The 16,199-nt window shown below is 46.9% G+C and overlaps 2 protein-coding genes across 4 annotated transcripts in view; one reads left to right on the top strand and one right to left on the bottom strand.

Moving 5' to 3' along the window:
* Window positions 1-2,409, bottom strand: part of DSTYK (dual serine/threonine and tyrosine protein kinase) — a gene marked incomplete at its 5' end in the record, with an annotated part of 60,734 nt that extends 58,325 nt beyond the window's left edge. Inside the window, one exon of the mRNA XM_084610883.1 lies at window positions 1,890-2,409. Coding sequence (XP_084467009.1) covers window positions 1,890-2,409 — 520 coding nt within the window. The remainder of the gene's footprint in view (window positions 1-1,889) is intronic.
* A 9,275-nt stretch (window positions 2,410-11,684) lies between these two features.
* Window positions 11,685-16,199, top strand: part of TMCC2 (transmembrane and coiled-coil domain family 2) — a 74,541-nt gene continuing 70,026 nt past the window's right edge. For 2 of the 3 annotated variants that reach the window (XM_084611184.1, XM_084611192.1), the window contains exons 1-2: window positions 11,685-11,764; window positions 12,108-12,341. In XM_084611184.1, coding sequence (XP_084467310.1) covers window positions 12,150-12,341 — 192 coding nt within the window. In that variant the 5' untranslated portion in view covers window positions 11,685-11,764; window positions 12,108-12,149. The remainder of the gene's footprint in view (window positions 11,765-12,107; window positions 12,342-16,199) is intronic. The other variant, XM_084611185.1, reaches the window with a different exon arrangement.

Genomic DNA, 16,199 nt, shown 5'->3' with positions numbered 1-16,199 from the left:
TGTAAGGAGAGTGATCACTTCAGATAAGCTATTACCAGCAGGCGAGTGGGGTGGGGGGAGAGAAAACCTTTTGTAGTGGTAAACACCCATTTTTTCATGGTTTGTATGTATAAGAACATCTTCTGTATTTTCCACAGTATGCATCCGACGAAATGAGCTGTAGCTCACGAAAGCTTATGCTCAAATAAATTGGTTAGTCTCTAAAGGGTGCCACAAGTACTCCTTTTCTTTTTACTGAAAAACAGAAAAAATGTAAAATTTTGAATAACCTAACAGTTTAAAGGGTTGAAGACAGGTACAGTTTATGCCCTAAACTGAGAGGTTTTTAAACAAGTTTAACACCCAAAAGGAAAAAGTTTACATTATAGAAGTCAAAAATATCACTGCAGACAGTTTTATTTGTATTTAAACATTTCTCCTCCAATGTTTGCAAGCCAAGTGTTTTCAGTATTGTGACAATGCACAAATCACATCAAAGCTGGCTAAAACCAGAAGTGAAACTGATTGGTTTGTTTCCTATTGCCTCGGAAACTAAAAACAAAAACCACAAAAAATAGAATGTAAACAAAAAGCATCAGTGGTAAGAATTAGGTTGGATTTTTAGAGTAGCTGTTTCAGTCTCAGGTGTTCTATATAGAACACTTTATTTTGAGTGTGACAGATTTTAAGTCTCACAAGAACAACAGATTTTTATATCAGGATGTTTAACAGTTGGGGCACAAGGCCTATTGAGCCAAAAGCTAATAAAGAAAAACTTCATGTACACTTCAGGAATTACTTCTGAGTGAATGGAAATGTTTATAAAGCTGTTAATTGCAGTAGGTCCTTCTCATAAAAGATATTCCCTGGAAGCTGAACTTCTACATATCATAAAAACAATGAGAAATCCTTGTGATACCTTAGAGGCTAACAAATCCCAAGAAAGCTTATACCCAAATAAATTTGTTAGTCTCTAAGGTGTCACAAGGACTCCTCATTGTTTTTACTAATAAAAACTAACACAGCTACCCCTCTGAAACCTGTACATACCATAAAGAGGTTTGTATCATGGCGGTTTACAACCGCTCATAGGTGGGGGGGGGGAGAATGAAAAGAACTGAACATGGTTACTTCTGAGACCTTTTACTGAAGCAAACTGCAATGTACATAAATCATTCAATTTTACAGTAATTGCAAAACTGCCACCAATCAGTACCCATAATCTCCTAGCAAGAGCCTCACCTCCTGTAATTTGCCACCACATCTCACCTTTTGTATCAATGCCCCCTTGTCACACCGAGTTTCCCCTCTCCTCCCCAATGCGCCACTGGAGCTCAGCCCTTTCCTCCTTTCTGTGCATCTCTCCCTATGTCTCCCCCACCCACACTTTCTACCCCGTTTTTGTTGCACCAGCCCCATAAACCACTTATTCTGCCCAGAGATCAGCCCTATTCTTCCCTGGAATACACCGCCCCTCCCGGCCATGCCCCCCCCCCCGCTCAGCTCCCGCCCCCAATATACCGCCCCCCCCGGCCATACTCCCCGGCCATGCCCCTCACCCCTCACCCCCCACCCCCAATATACCGCCCCCCCCGGCCATACTCCCCAGCCATGCCCCTCACCCCCCACCCCCAATATACCGTCCCCCCCGGCCATACTCCCCAGCCATGCCCCTCACCCCCAATACACCGCCCCCCAACCCTCCTACACTCACACACACTCTACTCCAGGGGTCCCCCCACCGCTCCCCACCCTACACATCACCCCTAAACCCAGCTTTGCGCCACAGGCTCCCCCCGCCCACGGAGGCTCCACTACGCGGCCCCACCCCCCCGAGCTGCCCCTCCCCCCTCTGAACCCCACCCCAGAGGTGCTCCCCCCATTAGCCCAGTCGGGGAGCTCCCTCTCACCGGCCTGCAGCACGCTGCCGCTGGGGGCGCTGTCCCGAGAGCCAGGCGTGGGGAGGACGGCCGGCGGCGGCGGCTCCCCGGGCCCGGGGGGGACGGCCACGACGGGGAAGGGCTGCCCCTGGGAGTATTTGATGTCGCGGAAGAACTTCTTGGTCTCCCGCAGGTTGTGCTGCAGCCGCGCCAGGTGCCGGTTGTAGTGGCCGAAGCCGCGGCACAGCTCGCGGATCACTCCGCCCCCGGTGCCGTGGCCCCTAGGCGGGGGGGCGCCTCCGCCGTCCATGTCCTCCAGGTCGGTTCTGCTACCCCAGCCCCACCCCGGCGGGGACTCCGCCGCTGCCAGGCTGTAGCCTCGGCTTCCTTCTCCGCGAGGGAACAGCGCCCCGCGGCCGGGCCCCGCCGCCGTCTTCACTGGCAGCGCCGCGCCGAACCGCAGTGCGCACGGAGCGGAACCTTTATCCGGGCGCCGCGGAGGGAAGGGGGAGGCGGCGGGTGGGAGGACCCCCGTGCCGCAGTGCACCATGGGGATGGTAGTCCTCTGCCTAGGGTATCTGCGCGTCTGGGGCAGGGCACTGTGGGAATTGTAGTCCTCTAGTGGGGAGGTGCTTGCTGCGGCGATTGCCCCTCAGTGCACCATGGGATGTGTAGTCCTTTGCAATAGGATTCCTGACCAGCGCTGCATTGCCGTCGCCACGCCCCTTTGGGGCGGGGGGTGAGCCTCCTGGTGCAGGGCCGGCCTCTTCGCGTGGGGGGAGACCCCTACGTGGGGGGCACATCATCCTCTTTCTCTGGGAAGAGAGGGCAGATCCCCTTGCTATGGGGAGACACCCCTCTAGAGGGGGCACACCCCCTTTCTAGGGGGAGAGAGGGCAGATCCTCTTGCTGTGGCGAGACACCTCTCTATAGGGGGCACACCCCCTTTCTAGGGGGAGAGAGGGCAGATCCCCTTGCTGTGGCGAGACACCCCTCTATAGGGGGCACATCTCCTTTCTGTGGGGAGAGAGGTCAGATCCCCTTTCTATGGGGACCTTTATAACTTCTATTTATTGGGGCAGGAGAGTAGAAGGATACTTTCCCTAGAGGCAGGTTACCCCATTGCAACCTACTAGAGGGTTTCTTCCTCTGGAGGAGCTGGTATTGGACACTGTCAAAGATGGGATACTGGATTAGACACACTACCAGTCTGACCCAGTCTAGCAATTCCTATGTTAAGCTGCAGCTCAACGGTGGGGAAAGGGGATGGGAAGTCTTGGCAAGGACACCAGGGCAAAGATGAGGAGCTGCATACTTACAAAAATGGTGACAGGAACTTTTAGTGCACAAGGAGAGCACAAAGAGCCTTGAATTTAAGGATGAGAAAAAAATGCTTTTCTGTTCCGCTCTATATAGGTTCTTATAGCGTGCTTATCCCCATACCATCTGAGTGCCTTCCAGTAGGGCAATAAGTGGTATGACTTAATATTTGTCACATGTGGTTTGTTCTTTCTCTCATTCTCTTCCCAAAGGGAAAATTGTGTGTGGTGTGATAGGGCTTTTGTTGATGGTGTTTTATGAACATATAGCCACTGAAGATGTTTAATAATATTTTTCCCTCTTCTCGCACCTTTCATCAAACTACTTTACGAACACTATTTAAAGTCCCAGCTGATTCTCAGTGGGCAGAACCTTGTCATTGCGTGGAACCCCATGGACATTGTAGGTGTAGAGATCTGCCCATAATTTGTTTTAGCAGGATCAGGGCCTAAATCCTACAACAGTTCTGGTGAATCAGGTAAACAGTATTATCCTCATTCTGTTCTTGAGGAACCTGAGGCAGCGAGGTCCTGATTCAGCAGTCCTTCCCTCTAACGTTAAACAGTTTAATTTTAAGCACATGCTTAGGTCCCATTGTCTTAAGCTAAGTATGTGCTTAACTGTTTGCTGAATAGGGATAGACTGAATCACATGGTTAAATATTTTGCTGATTGGGGACCAGAGAGATTGTGAGCCACAGGGTGTGATGCAGTATGGGAATTCCTATGTTCTGCTGAAGACCCACTGAGTCACTTGTTAGAAGGTGGTAATCAGAATGACATGATTTAAAAGCCTGAAACCTTATGAGCTGCTAGAAATATTTTGCCCTACCCGCCAAATATTTTTAGTATTGATAAACATTTTTCAGCACTGGTTTTGGACAGTGATAAGAAAGAAATATTAATTGGATCTCATGTAATGATGATAAAATGAATCACTTAAGAACTCACCTCATCATTTTTGTTTTTAATTCTCACTCACTCAAATTACCTGAGTTTGACAACCCAAGGTCTTGCAGTTCATCTCAGAGTTAATATTAGCACAGGTCTGAAAGAGGAAGGTTTCACAGTAGCTTCTGTCATTCTGCCTGGCTTCTAGCCAGATCTGTCGTTCATTTACTCGCTTTCAAAGTGCCAAATTCACCCAGCATTTAAAGATAAAAATAATAATTTAAAAAAAGAATTACAGCAAGAATGACAAAGATGGTCTAATCCTGATGATGACCCTTTTTAAAAATATTTTTTTAAATTAAAGTTATTTATTGCCAAACCCCTCTACAGTTATTTATGTCACAGACCTGGACAAGTGTAAAGCAATTTCCACAGCTTCCCTACCTTGTAAAGAACAATTTGTTTCTTTTACAGTATTCCATTGCTGTCTTGACATATTGGTAATACGCATGTAATTCATTTTCCATTTGCGCTTTCTGCTTTAGAATTTAGCATTCTGCTTTTTAATATTTCTCACAATCCCTGTCAACATTATAGTTCAAGAATCTGATCCTACATGCCTTGTAAACCCAGCTCCGTTGGGGCACCTGCTCTCTTTGCTCCTTCTGCCATGTGGTTAGAGCCATCTTAGTAACTTGTCAGTATATTAATGAACAAACTGGCTTTACTCTTATATTTGTGGATCCATAAGTATTTGGACTAATGAAAATGTTCGCAAATTCCAGAAGTTCCATGGATGTTAGCACAAATGACTACTGGGAAGTATATTTATTTTTCATCATTCTCCAGTTTAAAAAGTTCATTCAAACAGGAAATCAGTACAATGTGACTTAGACAATTAATTACACATATAACCAAGAATGAATAGCTGCAGTGGATCATTGCCAGACAATTCAAAGGCTAAAAATTGTCCATCCAAAATCTTCAGTGATTACTTACCATTAACTAACTTGTTCACTGTAGCGGAGATCAGTTCATGAATGGTTCAAAAGCAAAACAAAAAGCTAGATTTTCAGCTAATATTAATGACAATGAAGAATTCGAACAGCTGTATTGATGATGATGAGTTTGGAAAGAGGTGGCTCAAAACTCTTTTGGAGCATGACGCAGTGTTGCAAACTCCAAATGCGCAAAAATCATGACTCAGGCTCCCCAGATTAGATTGTCTTAGAAATCATGAGACATTAAAATAACTGTGGGGTTCTTTTTGTCTTCTTGTTTCTCAACCTGTAGGGTGCACTTGGATCCCAGTCTCAAGCTTCTCTCTGCAACCCAAGGGCCAGAAATGTACTTTAATGGAAGTTGAGATTCACACGTAATTGTGCACAAACACAAACAACATCCTGTGAGACTCGCAATGAAATCGTGACGGTTAGCAGCATTGATGATAGCAGTTACTGTGGGGAGTCACTGATAAGAGTTCGTGTATCTGAAGAAGTGGTTTTTACTCATGAAAGCTTATGCCCAAATAAATCTGTTAGTCTTTAAAGGTGCCACCAGCCTCCTCATTGTTTTTGTGGATACAGACTAACATGGCTACCCCCTGATACTTGACACTGATACGAGTTGGCAGCACTTTGTGTTATTCTCCTTCTCCTCTCCAAATGATAGTCCAATGTCTGGGCCTTGCATGGGATGGGGAATAGGGTCTGAAGTGGAAATGAATTAGACTTCCCCAAAAACAACCACCCCACCAGTCTTTCTGACTTCCCTTGTTTTCAGTGACATGCAAAAACAAACTGCATGCTACTTTTGGGACCAGAATTCTGTTTTCACTGTACTAGTTAAAGTAACTTTTCCCCGTAATAAAAACAAAATGTACCAAGCCTATCCCATGCACCCTGACGTGTGCCCTATGAAAAAACACATCATTGTCCTAATGAAAGCATATAACAGCATCTTCAAAAACACCACTGTATTTGCCATGGTGACGTTGTCCACCAAGGCTGTTCTTAGTATTTAGGGCCAGATTCTGATCTCAGTTACCTGGTGTATATCCAGAATAACTCCATAGATTTCAAAGATGTTACTCCAGATTTACACTTATGTAACTGAGAGCAGGATGGCCCATTTCCCATCTGAAAAAAAGAAAACAAAACCCCTTCTTTATGCCTTCTCCACATTTTCTTGATCTCCTTCCATGCCCTTAGGCCCTTATGGTCTCTGTTGAGCTGAAATAAGTGATTTATGCATAAATTATCCATAGTATTACATTCAATTTTTGTGTGTGAGGTTGTGATTCCCTTTTTATATATCATTTCCTGCTGATAAAACGCTATTTAAATGTGCCCTCCTCCCTACGCTTAACCTTTCAGTCATAAAATCAGCTTAAGCTGCACTTTTCAACTGCCACAGTCACTTCCCCCCCCCCCCCGGTTCCTTTTCTTTCCCAAGATATTGAGCCGAATAGTTGGCACTGTCAGGAGCAGAATTTTGGAAGGCTGTATCCCAGAAAGGGGCATGGCCGTCTTTGCTGTGCATGCTAAAAGGGCTAAAAGGGTTGAAAGAGCAGATTAATTTGCTGTTCTATGTTAGTGCTGTAGTAAGGTCATATGAGAGAGAGAGAGAGACCGAATAAACAAACTTGCTTTTTTTTTTCCTGAGAAAAGAATGGTGGGAAATCTTGCATGTAATTGACTGTTCTTTTGAAATCAAATACATTTTGTTGCCTTGTGGTTGATAAAAATAAAGCCACCAGATTCTATCTCTCTGCACATCACCATAATATATAGATGCTAGCATTTCAATCACATCTATATATTCCATGCTCTTTCCTGGCATCTGAGCTGCTGAGGCCACAATACCCTCAGCAAACTCCTAGCAGTTGTTTGAGTGTGGTGATCCCTTTCCAAGACTGCAGAAACTGACCATGGCTCCACAAAGCAAGAATCCCACTGCGCCGCCACAAACCAATGAGATGTACTATACATCAGGCTCTTTATGATCAGATACAAGTCAGTCTGTACGTTTGACTTGATCTACGGTATCTCACACAACAAAGGGCGCTTGGCATCTTTCAGTGGATGAGCGTAGAGAAGAAATACTGAGCCCCTATTGCAAATGGCATGTCCTGATCCCTCTTGATCTCTGGAGTGCCAGACAGAGCTAATTGGCACAGATCGCACAGACACTGTTTCCATTCAAATGGAAAATGTATCTAATAAATAGCAACTTCTCCTTCACACAAACAATCCTTTATTTTGCCATGTTTTATTTTAAGAAGATATGCCCAGTTGCTAGGATTTTTATGAAAACAGTGCAACGTTGTTTGGCGAAGTAAATTGTTTATGGAGGCTGGAATAGTTCACAAAGGGTGAAATTCTCCCCCCCTGCAGAGTGATGACATGAGGCCTGTCCACCACTGAATGCCATTTAAGTCATATTTTGAAGATTCAGGTGTCACTTAAGTGGTACGTATGCCTTTTGCTGGTCTTCTGCACAGGGAACTTCACCAATATATTGTATCTTCACTGTTTAGTCCAGATCATGCAGCCATTAGGCCTGATTGTAAGAGGTGGAATGATGGACAATTGAGGCAGCAGGTGCTCAGCACTACTCAGGATTGGGGCTATAGTGTGATAATGCTGTGCTGTTTAGTGGTTAGAGCAGGTGCTAGGGAATAAAGGTTTGTGGGTTCTGGTCCTGGTGGTGCCATGGCATCACTGAGTGACTGCACAAAAAATTACCTCCCCGTCCTGTGCCTTAGTTAAGTTACCTGTAAAATGAATATAACAATACGTAGCCCACAGGTGTTGGGAAACTCTTCTGGTTAATGTTTGTAAACTCCTTTCAGATCTTCAAATGAAGAGTCTGTAGGAGAACAATGTATTATAGTTTGTTTAAATTTTATACCTTAAAATTAAAGAAAACTCCCATGTTTGTGAATTTATCAATCAAAGCTTAATTCCACTCACGAGAGATTAGCCTCAATACCCAAAAAACCTGTTCCATACCCACATCAATAAAAGGGCACCTTTGTTCATTAAGGTTTTGTGTTTGACAAAGAATAACACAGGCATGCTAAACCTCATGCAGATGAACTAATGTGCTTATGGAGCTATATCAGGACAGAGTAAAAATAACTCTTTGCAGAAATAGTCCAAGCAATAAGACCACCTACTGGATCACATCTGCTCTGTGCTAAAATAACATGCATCAGTCAGAAACAGAAGAAAAATGCTGCAGACAAGATGAGAAGCTTTCATACCTATCACAATCCATTTTCATCTGAGCTTTTCCTTCTTGATAAAACAGGACATCTGTGAGCTACCCAAACCATTTTGTTTCATTGGGGTAAATCAAATTACCTTTTTCAGAGTAGCAGCCATGTTAGTCTGTATTCGCAAAAAGAAAAGGAGTACTAGTGGCACCTTAGAGACTAACCAATTTATTTGAGCATAAGCTTTCGTGAGCTACATCCGATGAAGTGAGCTGTAGCTCACGAAAGCTTATGCTCAAATAAATTGGTTAGTCTCTAAGGTGCCACAAGTACTCCTTTTCTTTTTGCTAATTACCTGTAAGCATCAAATAAGATATTGTTAGAGGGCCAATGTTCTGAGGCTCTTAATTATCTTTTAGCTACTGAAGTAATTTTTAGCCATTGTACAGGAGTTGTGACTGAATAAAGGCTGAGCAAAATATGAGTAAGGACTTCAGGGTTTGGCCCATTGGTTATAACATCATCATTTACCCATTGATACATGGAATCAGTACTATTACTGAATGTGACCATGACTAACACTGAATAGCTTCTTTCATCCAAAGATCTTTTAAGTGTTCGACAAACACTAGGCCTCCTCCTGCATTAGGGTTATCAACTATGATATGCAAAAAACCTGGCACTCACCCCTAACCCAAGGAGGCAAGCCTGCCCCAACCACAAGGCAACTCTGCAATTCACCCTTCCCCGCTTCAACAGCCTCTTATTATAGTATCTAGAGAGATAACACAGATAAGATTGAATAACAATTTTCTTATTTAAACTACGGAAATGGGAACATTGCTGCATCTTTAGCTGGACGCAGACACTCAACATTTGATATCCCAGTGTATTTAATGCAAATCTTTAGACCCACATTAAAAGAAAACCCTGGCAAATTAAATAATTTTTCTGGCCACTGGCAAATCCATAAAAAAACAAACCAGCCAGGCTGGTCAAATGCCGGCCAGGTGGTAACCCTATCCTGCATACTTTGTGCATCCAAACTCCTGTTGACTTCACCCCAATGAGTGACATCCCTCTTTTATATAGAGGCTAAGTGACTTGTCCAAGGTCACATAGCAAGTAATTGGTAGAGAAAGTACAGACCTTTGAAACCACAACCTGGGCTCTAGACCAGAGGTGGGCAAACTTTTTGGCCTGAGGGCCATATCGGGGAATAGAAATTGAACGGTGGACCATGAAAGCTCACAAAATTGGGAGTGGGGTGCAAGAGGGGGTGAGGGCTCTGGTTAGGGGTGCAGACTCTGGGGTGGGGCTGGGGATGAGAGGTTTGGGGTGCAGAAGGGTGCTCCGGGCTGGGATTGAGGGGTCTGGAGAGTGGGAGGGGATCAGGGCTGGGGCGTGGGGAGAGGCTCAGGGTTGCAGGCTCTGAGCGGTGCTTACTCCCTTCTCCGGCTCCCACACATAGGTGTGGCCAGGTGGCTCTGCATGCTGCTCCATCTGCAGGCACCACCCCTGCAGCTCCCATTGGAGCACCAGATGGGGCCATTGGAGCATGTTGGAGCTGGAGTGGGGCCATGCCACGGCTTCCGAGAGCCACGTGGTGCAGCCCCTGATCATGCGCCCTGGCTGGAGCACCGGAGCAGGGCCACACTATATGGCGAGACCCCTGACCCAGCGACCCGGCCAGAGCGGGGCTGAGCCGCGTGGTCTGGCCCCTGACCCAGCTCCCCAGCAGGAGCTGTAGGCCAGCTTAAAACGGCTTGTGGGCCGTAGTTTGCCCACCCCTGCTCTAGACACTACACCTTGCTCCTGAGTCATTAGATCAATAAGAGGTTGTCGTAGGAACATAGGAATTGTCAGACTGGCTCAGACCAATGATCCATCTAGTACATTACCCTGTCTCTCACAGTGGTCAGTGCCAGATGTTTCAGAGGAAAATGTAAGAACCCTGCCATTGGCAGATGTGGGACACACTTTTTCCATATAGGTCTTATGCTGTTCTTCAATAGGTAGAGATTGGCTTCAACCCAGAATAAATTTATGATTAAATATGGTTATAGTTACACTAGCTGGTAACTCATCAGAATGTATGTATGTTGGTGCTTCTCTGTCCTCTTCTATCACTCTCCCTTTCTGTTCACCCCTTCCTCACCTTATCCCACTTTCTCCCTAGGACATCCCTAGTTAAATGAATTCACATTCAGACAACCAGTGGTGGTAAAACACAGTAAAATATTTGTAACAAAATACAAAACTGTGCAGTTCAAGGTCCGTCCCCCCCACTCCCCAATTTCCTTTCAAGGTTAAACATCGGCCCATCTTGGCCAGAAAATTTTGCTTTAGTCACAGAGTTGTGTGTTAAAAGTGGCCTCACTTTCCACAGAAAATAAACCAGTCTTTGAAGAAAAGCAAGCGAGTGTGTGTGTGTGGCTCTCTCCTAAAACACAATGTGAAAAAGTGCAAGTTTGTGTGGTTTGGGTTAAAAAAAAAGGCATTTCATTTCAAAGTGAGACCACCGCCGAGTTTTGTATTTTTCAGGGTCTACGTGTGTGGCAAGATGGCAGCAAAGGGGCACAAGAAATTCCACGCAAGAAAAATAAAGAATTTCAGGCCTCTCCTGAAAACAACCCTCGCGCTAAAGGTCGTCTTGATTTTTCCTCTGTCGACGCAAGCAAGGTAGGAGCGTGGCAAGCTCTGACTGCGCAAGGGTTAAATCTCTGGGTGTGCACCCCTGCAGGTCCATGTACCTTGAAAGGCACCCCCCCAAAAAAATCTCTCTCTCTCTCTCTCTTTTAAGGGAAATTGAGTTGACCCGCGTTGCAAGAGGCCGAGGTGAAATAAATAAAGGACGGGAGAGGCTCTGGCCAAGAGTCGCATGCTGGTGGGAGGAGTTTCCATGGCAATGAAGAGGTGACTGTGCCAGCCTAGCTTCCGCCCCTCGCAGAACTAGGGCAAGGTGGGCTCCTGCCTAGGGGCCACCGCCTGGCGGGGGGGGGGGCTTGCCCTGGCTCCCCGCCCGCCTCTGCCGCAGCCCGCCGGCCACAGGGCAAAGCCGCCGCCCGGTGCAGCACCAGCGCCGCTGACAGCTCCTGGGGACGCGGGCTGGGGGGGGGGGGGGGGAGGAAGCGCCGCCGGCCAACCGAGCCTGAAACGGGCTCCGCCCCCCGCCCCCCTCCAGGCGCCCCACTCGATCCGCCAGCTCTGATTGGGCGGAGGCGGCCGTCCGTCAGGCGCCCCAGCCGGCGAGGCGGAGGGGGTAGGCTGAGCCGCTTTGCTCCTCCCGAGCAGGAGCCGCGGCGGCAGCAGCTTTGCGGTGGGAAGCGGCTCCTTGGCTGGGGCGGGGGAGAGAGAAGCAGCAGATGTCAAGGCGGGGCGGGGGCGGGAGGGGAGACGAGATGCACCCAAGGCACGAGGATCTGCAGCCATGCAAGGCTCCAGGGTTTCGCATCACTCGTTTTCTCTCCTGAGCAGTGAGTAACAGAACTGGGGAGGGGGGGAGGAGATGATAAATTGCATGAAACATGCACCCTCCCCAAGCAAAAATGCAGTCACTGCGCACTGCACCCCATGCGGCTGAATTAGAGGAGAAAGTTTGAGGGGGGTGGGGGGGTCAGAGACTCTCTCCTTCCCCTCCACCCCATGCAATGAGTTTGGATAAAGGATTCTCCTCCCCAGCCCCTGTTTGTGGCCTGCCTTCCTCTCCCAGGTGAAGTGAGCTTGTCTGGGCACTGACCAAGGCTCCTCTGGTTCCTTTCCCTCCTCCCACCCGCCCCTTCCTGCTTTTCATTTACATTTCTCTGCCATTCCTTCAAGAAGTGGAAGTACAAAATCGCCCTCCCACCCCACCTCGTCAGCATGAAGAGGTGCACATCGGATGAGCTGCAGCAGCCTGAGGAGGACTGTGCTGGGGCTGAAGATGCCCCCAACTTGGCTGCCATGGATGCTAAACCTGGGGATTGCGCTTCTGCCCTGTCAGAGTTGGGCACTGCTGCTAATCCGAATCCTGCTCCCCATCCTGTTCCCCGGAGCAAGCCTCCTGATTTAAAGGTAAGCCTCCCTAGCTGGTATTACAAAGAGACTTGGGTTTTTCCTGTGTGCAGCTGGAACCAGAGTTCCATCCAATGATCCTTATTGGCTTATTATTTACATGGGAACTTGACTTTCTACTTTAATAGCGATGATTGACCTGACATGATGACAGTATTTTCTTTTAGGTCTCCTGGATCATACCTGCAGATGTGTGTTGGTATTTTATGGGTTTATAAGACTGTTCATCAAAACTTTGATTATTTAAAAAAATAAAAGGGGCTCTTGGTATTGGGTTCAGCTTTGTGGAGATTATGTGATCTGCTGAGCAATGGTACTAGATAAAAGTCATCTGGAAGAGTTTGCCACAGGCTGGATAGTGCTTACGAGAGACAGGATGGCACAGTGGGTAGAGCACTGGGCTAGGACCCCTGAGACTGGGATTCTTTTCCTGGCTCTGTCACTGGTGTGCTGGGTGACCCTAGGCACATCACTTTGCTATTTTGTGCCTCTGTTTTCCCATCTGTAAAATGGGGAGATTGAGAGTTCCCTCTTCTGTAAAGCACTTTGCAACCTACAGATAAGTGCTGTATAATAAGAGCTAGGTGTTATTGTTATTAGAGGATAAGTTCTTTAAACCATGGGCTGGCTCTAATATGCAGTTATAGTAGCATAAGTGGGCCTTGGTTTTGATTGTGGGTGCTACAGGTGATGTTAAGGTTATGGTTTATAGGACATGAAGAGTCAAGGGGTAAGAGTCATGAGTTTATAAATTGATGTTTCTCTTCAAAAAAAGACTGTGTGTTGAAGAAGAACAGTTATACACCAACTTCTGACCACATTTATACTGGTGTAAATTCAGAGAAACTCCATTGATTTAAATGAGGTTATACAATTGCATTGAAATCAGAATCTGGCTTGGTGCTAAACATGGTCAGAAGCTGTGGCTTAGGTGGTCCTTTCTTGATGAGGAAATGTGGCAGGGCCTGCATTCTGTGGAAGAACTTAGCAGATCACATTAAATAAAACCCACGGCAGCAGGTTCTGCAGAGCTAAACTAGAGAACATATATCTTGTCTGTGTTGATTCAAGTGCAGCTGTAGTTAGAACAATGACTAGGTAAAAATGCCCCCTTCTCACGCCCCAGAGCTGCTCCCTGAGGGGTCTTCAGGTCATACTTACAACAATAGGCTTTTACTAGCACTGCAGAGCTGGTACAGCTCTGGGAGAGAGAGCTGGGTTCTGTTTTGTCTTGCACATCACCATTGGAGCTGCTGGCTAATCAGTTCCTATTTGTCACTGGTAGTGATGCAAGAGGCAGAAAGGGCACTGGTGGAGGTTCCAGGTGGAGTTTCCAGCACTGACATTTAGCCAAGCCCCCCTTTGATTTGAAACATCAGCAGTACTGAGTGTAGTCATTGAAAAAGAGAGGGGATAAATAGGAAACCTGACTTGCTTTATTTTTGCAGAGGCTAATATTCTGACTGTAACTGCACTTCAAAATCTCCATGCATAGCTGTACATTTCACTGCATCTAAAACGTGTTCTCCTCCCTAGTTAGTTAGTAATGCATTCATTACTATACTACTTAACTTATAGTGCTTTTCAAAGGTATGTGTGATTAGCTGCAAATGTGGAAGCTGAGGCACAGAATGCAAGGGCCTCAGTTTGTATAAATCATAGTTTCATTGGCTCCAGCAGACCTACACTGATTTATATCTGCCGATGATCTGGCAGAGAGTTTAAACAGCTTGACCAAGTTCACACAGTGAACCATGAACGGTATGTAGGTGTCATGGCTTCATCCATATGTGCCAATGTTTGCCAGTTACCCAAAGGCAGATGTGAAGTGAACATGTCCATTAGGTAGTTCAAGAAAGAGCAAGTATAACAACTAACCTTAGAGTTGTGGAGCGCTCGGCGTCTGTTATTGGCTCTTTTCAGTAGCTGTTGTGCTTTAGGAGTTACTGTAGTGACATGCACCTGTCACTGCTGTCCTATAAACAGCAATGAATGAAGTTGTTAAGAGCTATGTGCAAGACAGATGACCAGAGCCCACAGTGGCATGCTTTTAGCAGCATGTTCACCTGGCATGCAGCCTCACTCACCCAGAGCACTTCTAAAGTAGCTCTTGCTGGCTGATTCCTTTGACAGACACTTGGTCTTCGGCTTACATGGCAATTGGAGCAGCTCCATGCACACCTGATCCAACTGCTCAGCTGTTCTGATTGTGCCTGCAGTGATAGGTTCATGCTGTAGGGCAGAAAAATGAGGAGAGAAGGAAACATAAGAGGCGGGACCAGGGAAACAGAGCAGAGGCAGAAGTGGGCAGGAGGATCCCCTAAGAGAGGAAGGGGGGAAAGCAGGTGAGAGGAAGGGATGGAGAATAGTTCTGGGAGGTAAGAGGATGAGAGAATAGATCCAACAGGGAGAGACAGTGGGGCAAGCTGCCCCACACCGTCACCTGCTAGTGCATCTCATCCTGAACTGAAGCAGCTACTTATAAGGGCTGAGAGGTGAGATCAGTCTCAATGGCTTTTTTAGCCCTTGGCTCCTGTACAGAGAGACTACCAGCTACGCTAATTATGGTGGTTTTGTGCTGTGGACTGAGACCTACCCTCCAAACAATCTCAGAGGCTACTGATCAGATGGTAACTTTCAGTCACCAGTGGCCTATGCTGGATTTGTGCTAGCAACCTGGAAACAATAGGCTCTTTTCTGTTCTTGCCAGTCTCCTTACTTCTCTGGTCCCCCCCTCACTGCAAGTGCATGGCAGATTTTCTTACACAAGTAAGAACCCTGCTGTTTTGGTATGAGCAAGCTTCCCATGACCAAAAAAGTCCTGGCAAGAAGAGCAGATGTGGGACACAACTCTGCTTAAAAATATGTTAGGTGGTAGATATTTCTGAGCTCTGCAGCAGAGAGGCTGAATCTGTACAAAATACTGCCAAAGAAATTGTTCAGATCTTTTACTGTAAGAGACAGTAGACTGAGTGTCCGGGGGGGGGGGGGGGGGGATGTATCAAAGGCATTTTACCCCTTAGATCTCATTCCTGCCTTTTCCCAGGCAGTGAAGATCTGTGTATATTCTCTTTTGTCTGTAATTGGATGAATTTGATGGCCACAGAAACCAGGGGCTGAATGCAGCCATGGTTTTGATCTAAAATCATCACCACGTCAATCTTAATGGTCCCCATGCCTCCATGTGTTTGGCCTTGGAAGTTAAGAGCAGCTGGAAAGCTGAAGGCTCCATCCAGAGTTCCACTCCTCTCCTTGGTCCTGATTGCAAGCCCGTGGAAGTCAGTGGAAACCCTCCCATTGACTTCCGTGAGCTCTAGAACAGACCCGCTTTGTGCTGCTCCAGTGTGCGAAGGGAGCAGAAAGCAGCCAGATCCCCTCTGCACATTCCCACTCTGCTACAGGGGAATTCTGCAGAGCCAGCGTAGACAGTTCTGGCACCACACCCCATCCTGGGGCAAGGGGAGCAGCCAGAGTATGCTGAGCTGTGGCAGTCTCTGGCTGGTGGGGAGTCCTTCGGAAGCCATAACCAGCTGGCATAGATTAGAGCAGTCCCCGAGCTGGACATAGCAGACGATCTGGGCTTGAAGTGGACAGTGCCTAGATGGGGATCACAGACTTTAGCACTTACCTCCTCCAGCTTGGACAGTTTATTGCTATCAGGGCATGGTGCTCTTTACCCAGACTTTCCCTGGTGGGGTGGTTGACTTTGTGGGCAGGATTTCATAGGTAAGGTCTCATTCTCTGTGGGCTGGGCTGCGGTTTAGTGTTGTCACTGTGACATGAGTTTGTAGTAGCATGGTTTAAAGACAGAATTATTCATCTTCCTAGGGCAAAGCCCTTGCTTCTGGTCACCTGGGT

The sequence above is a fragment of the Lepidochelys olivacea genome (assembly GCF_965140295.1).
Source record: "Lepidochelys olivacea isolate rLepOli2 genome assembly, chromosome: 21".
In the NCBI taxonomy this organism is placed as follows: Eukaryota; Metazoa; Chordata; order Testudines; family Cheloniidae; genus Lepidochelys; species Lepidochelys olivacea.
Note: the sequence above shows the minus strand (reverse complement) of the source record. Positions and strands in the feature narration are given on the sequence as shown.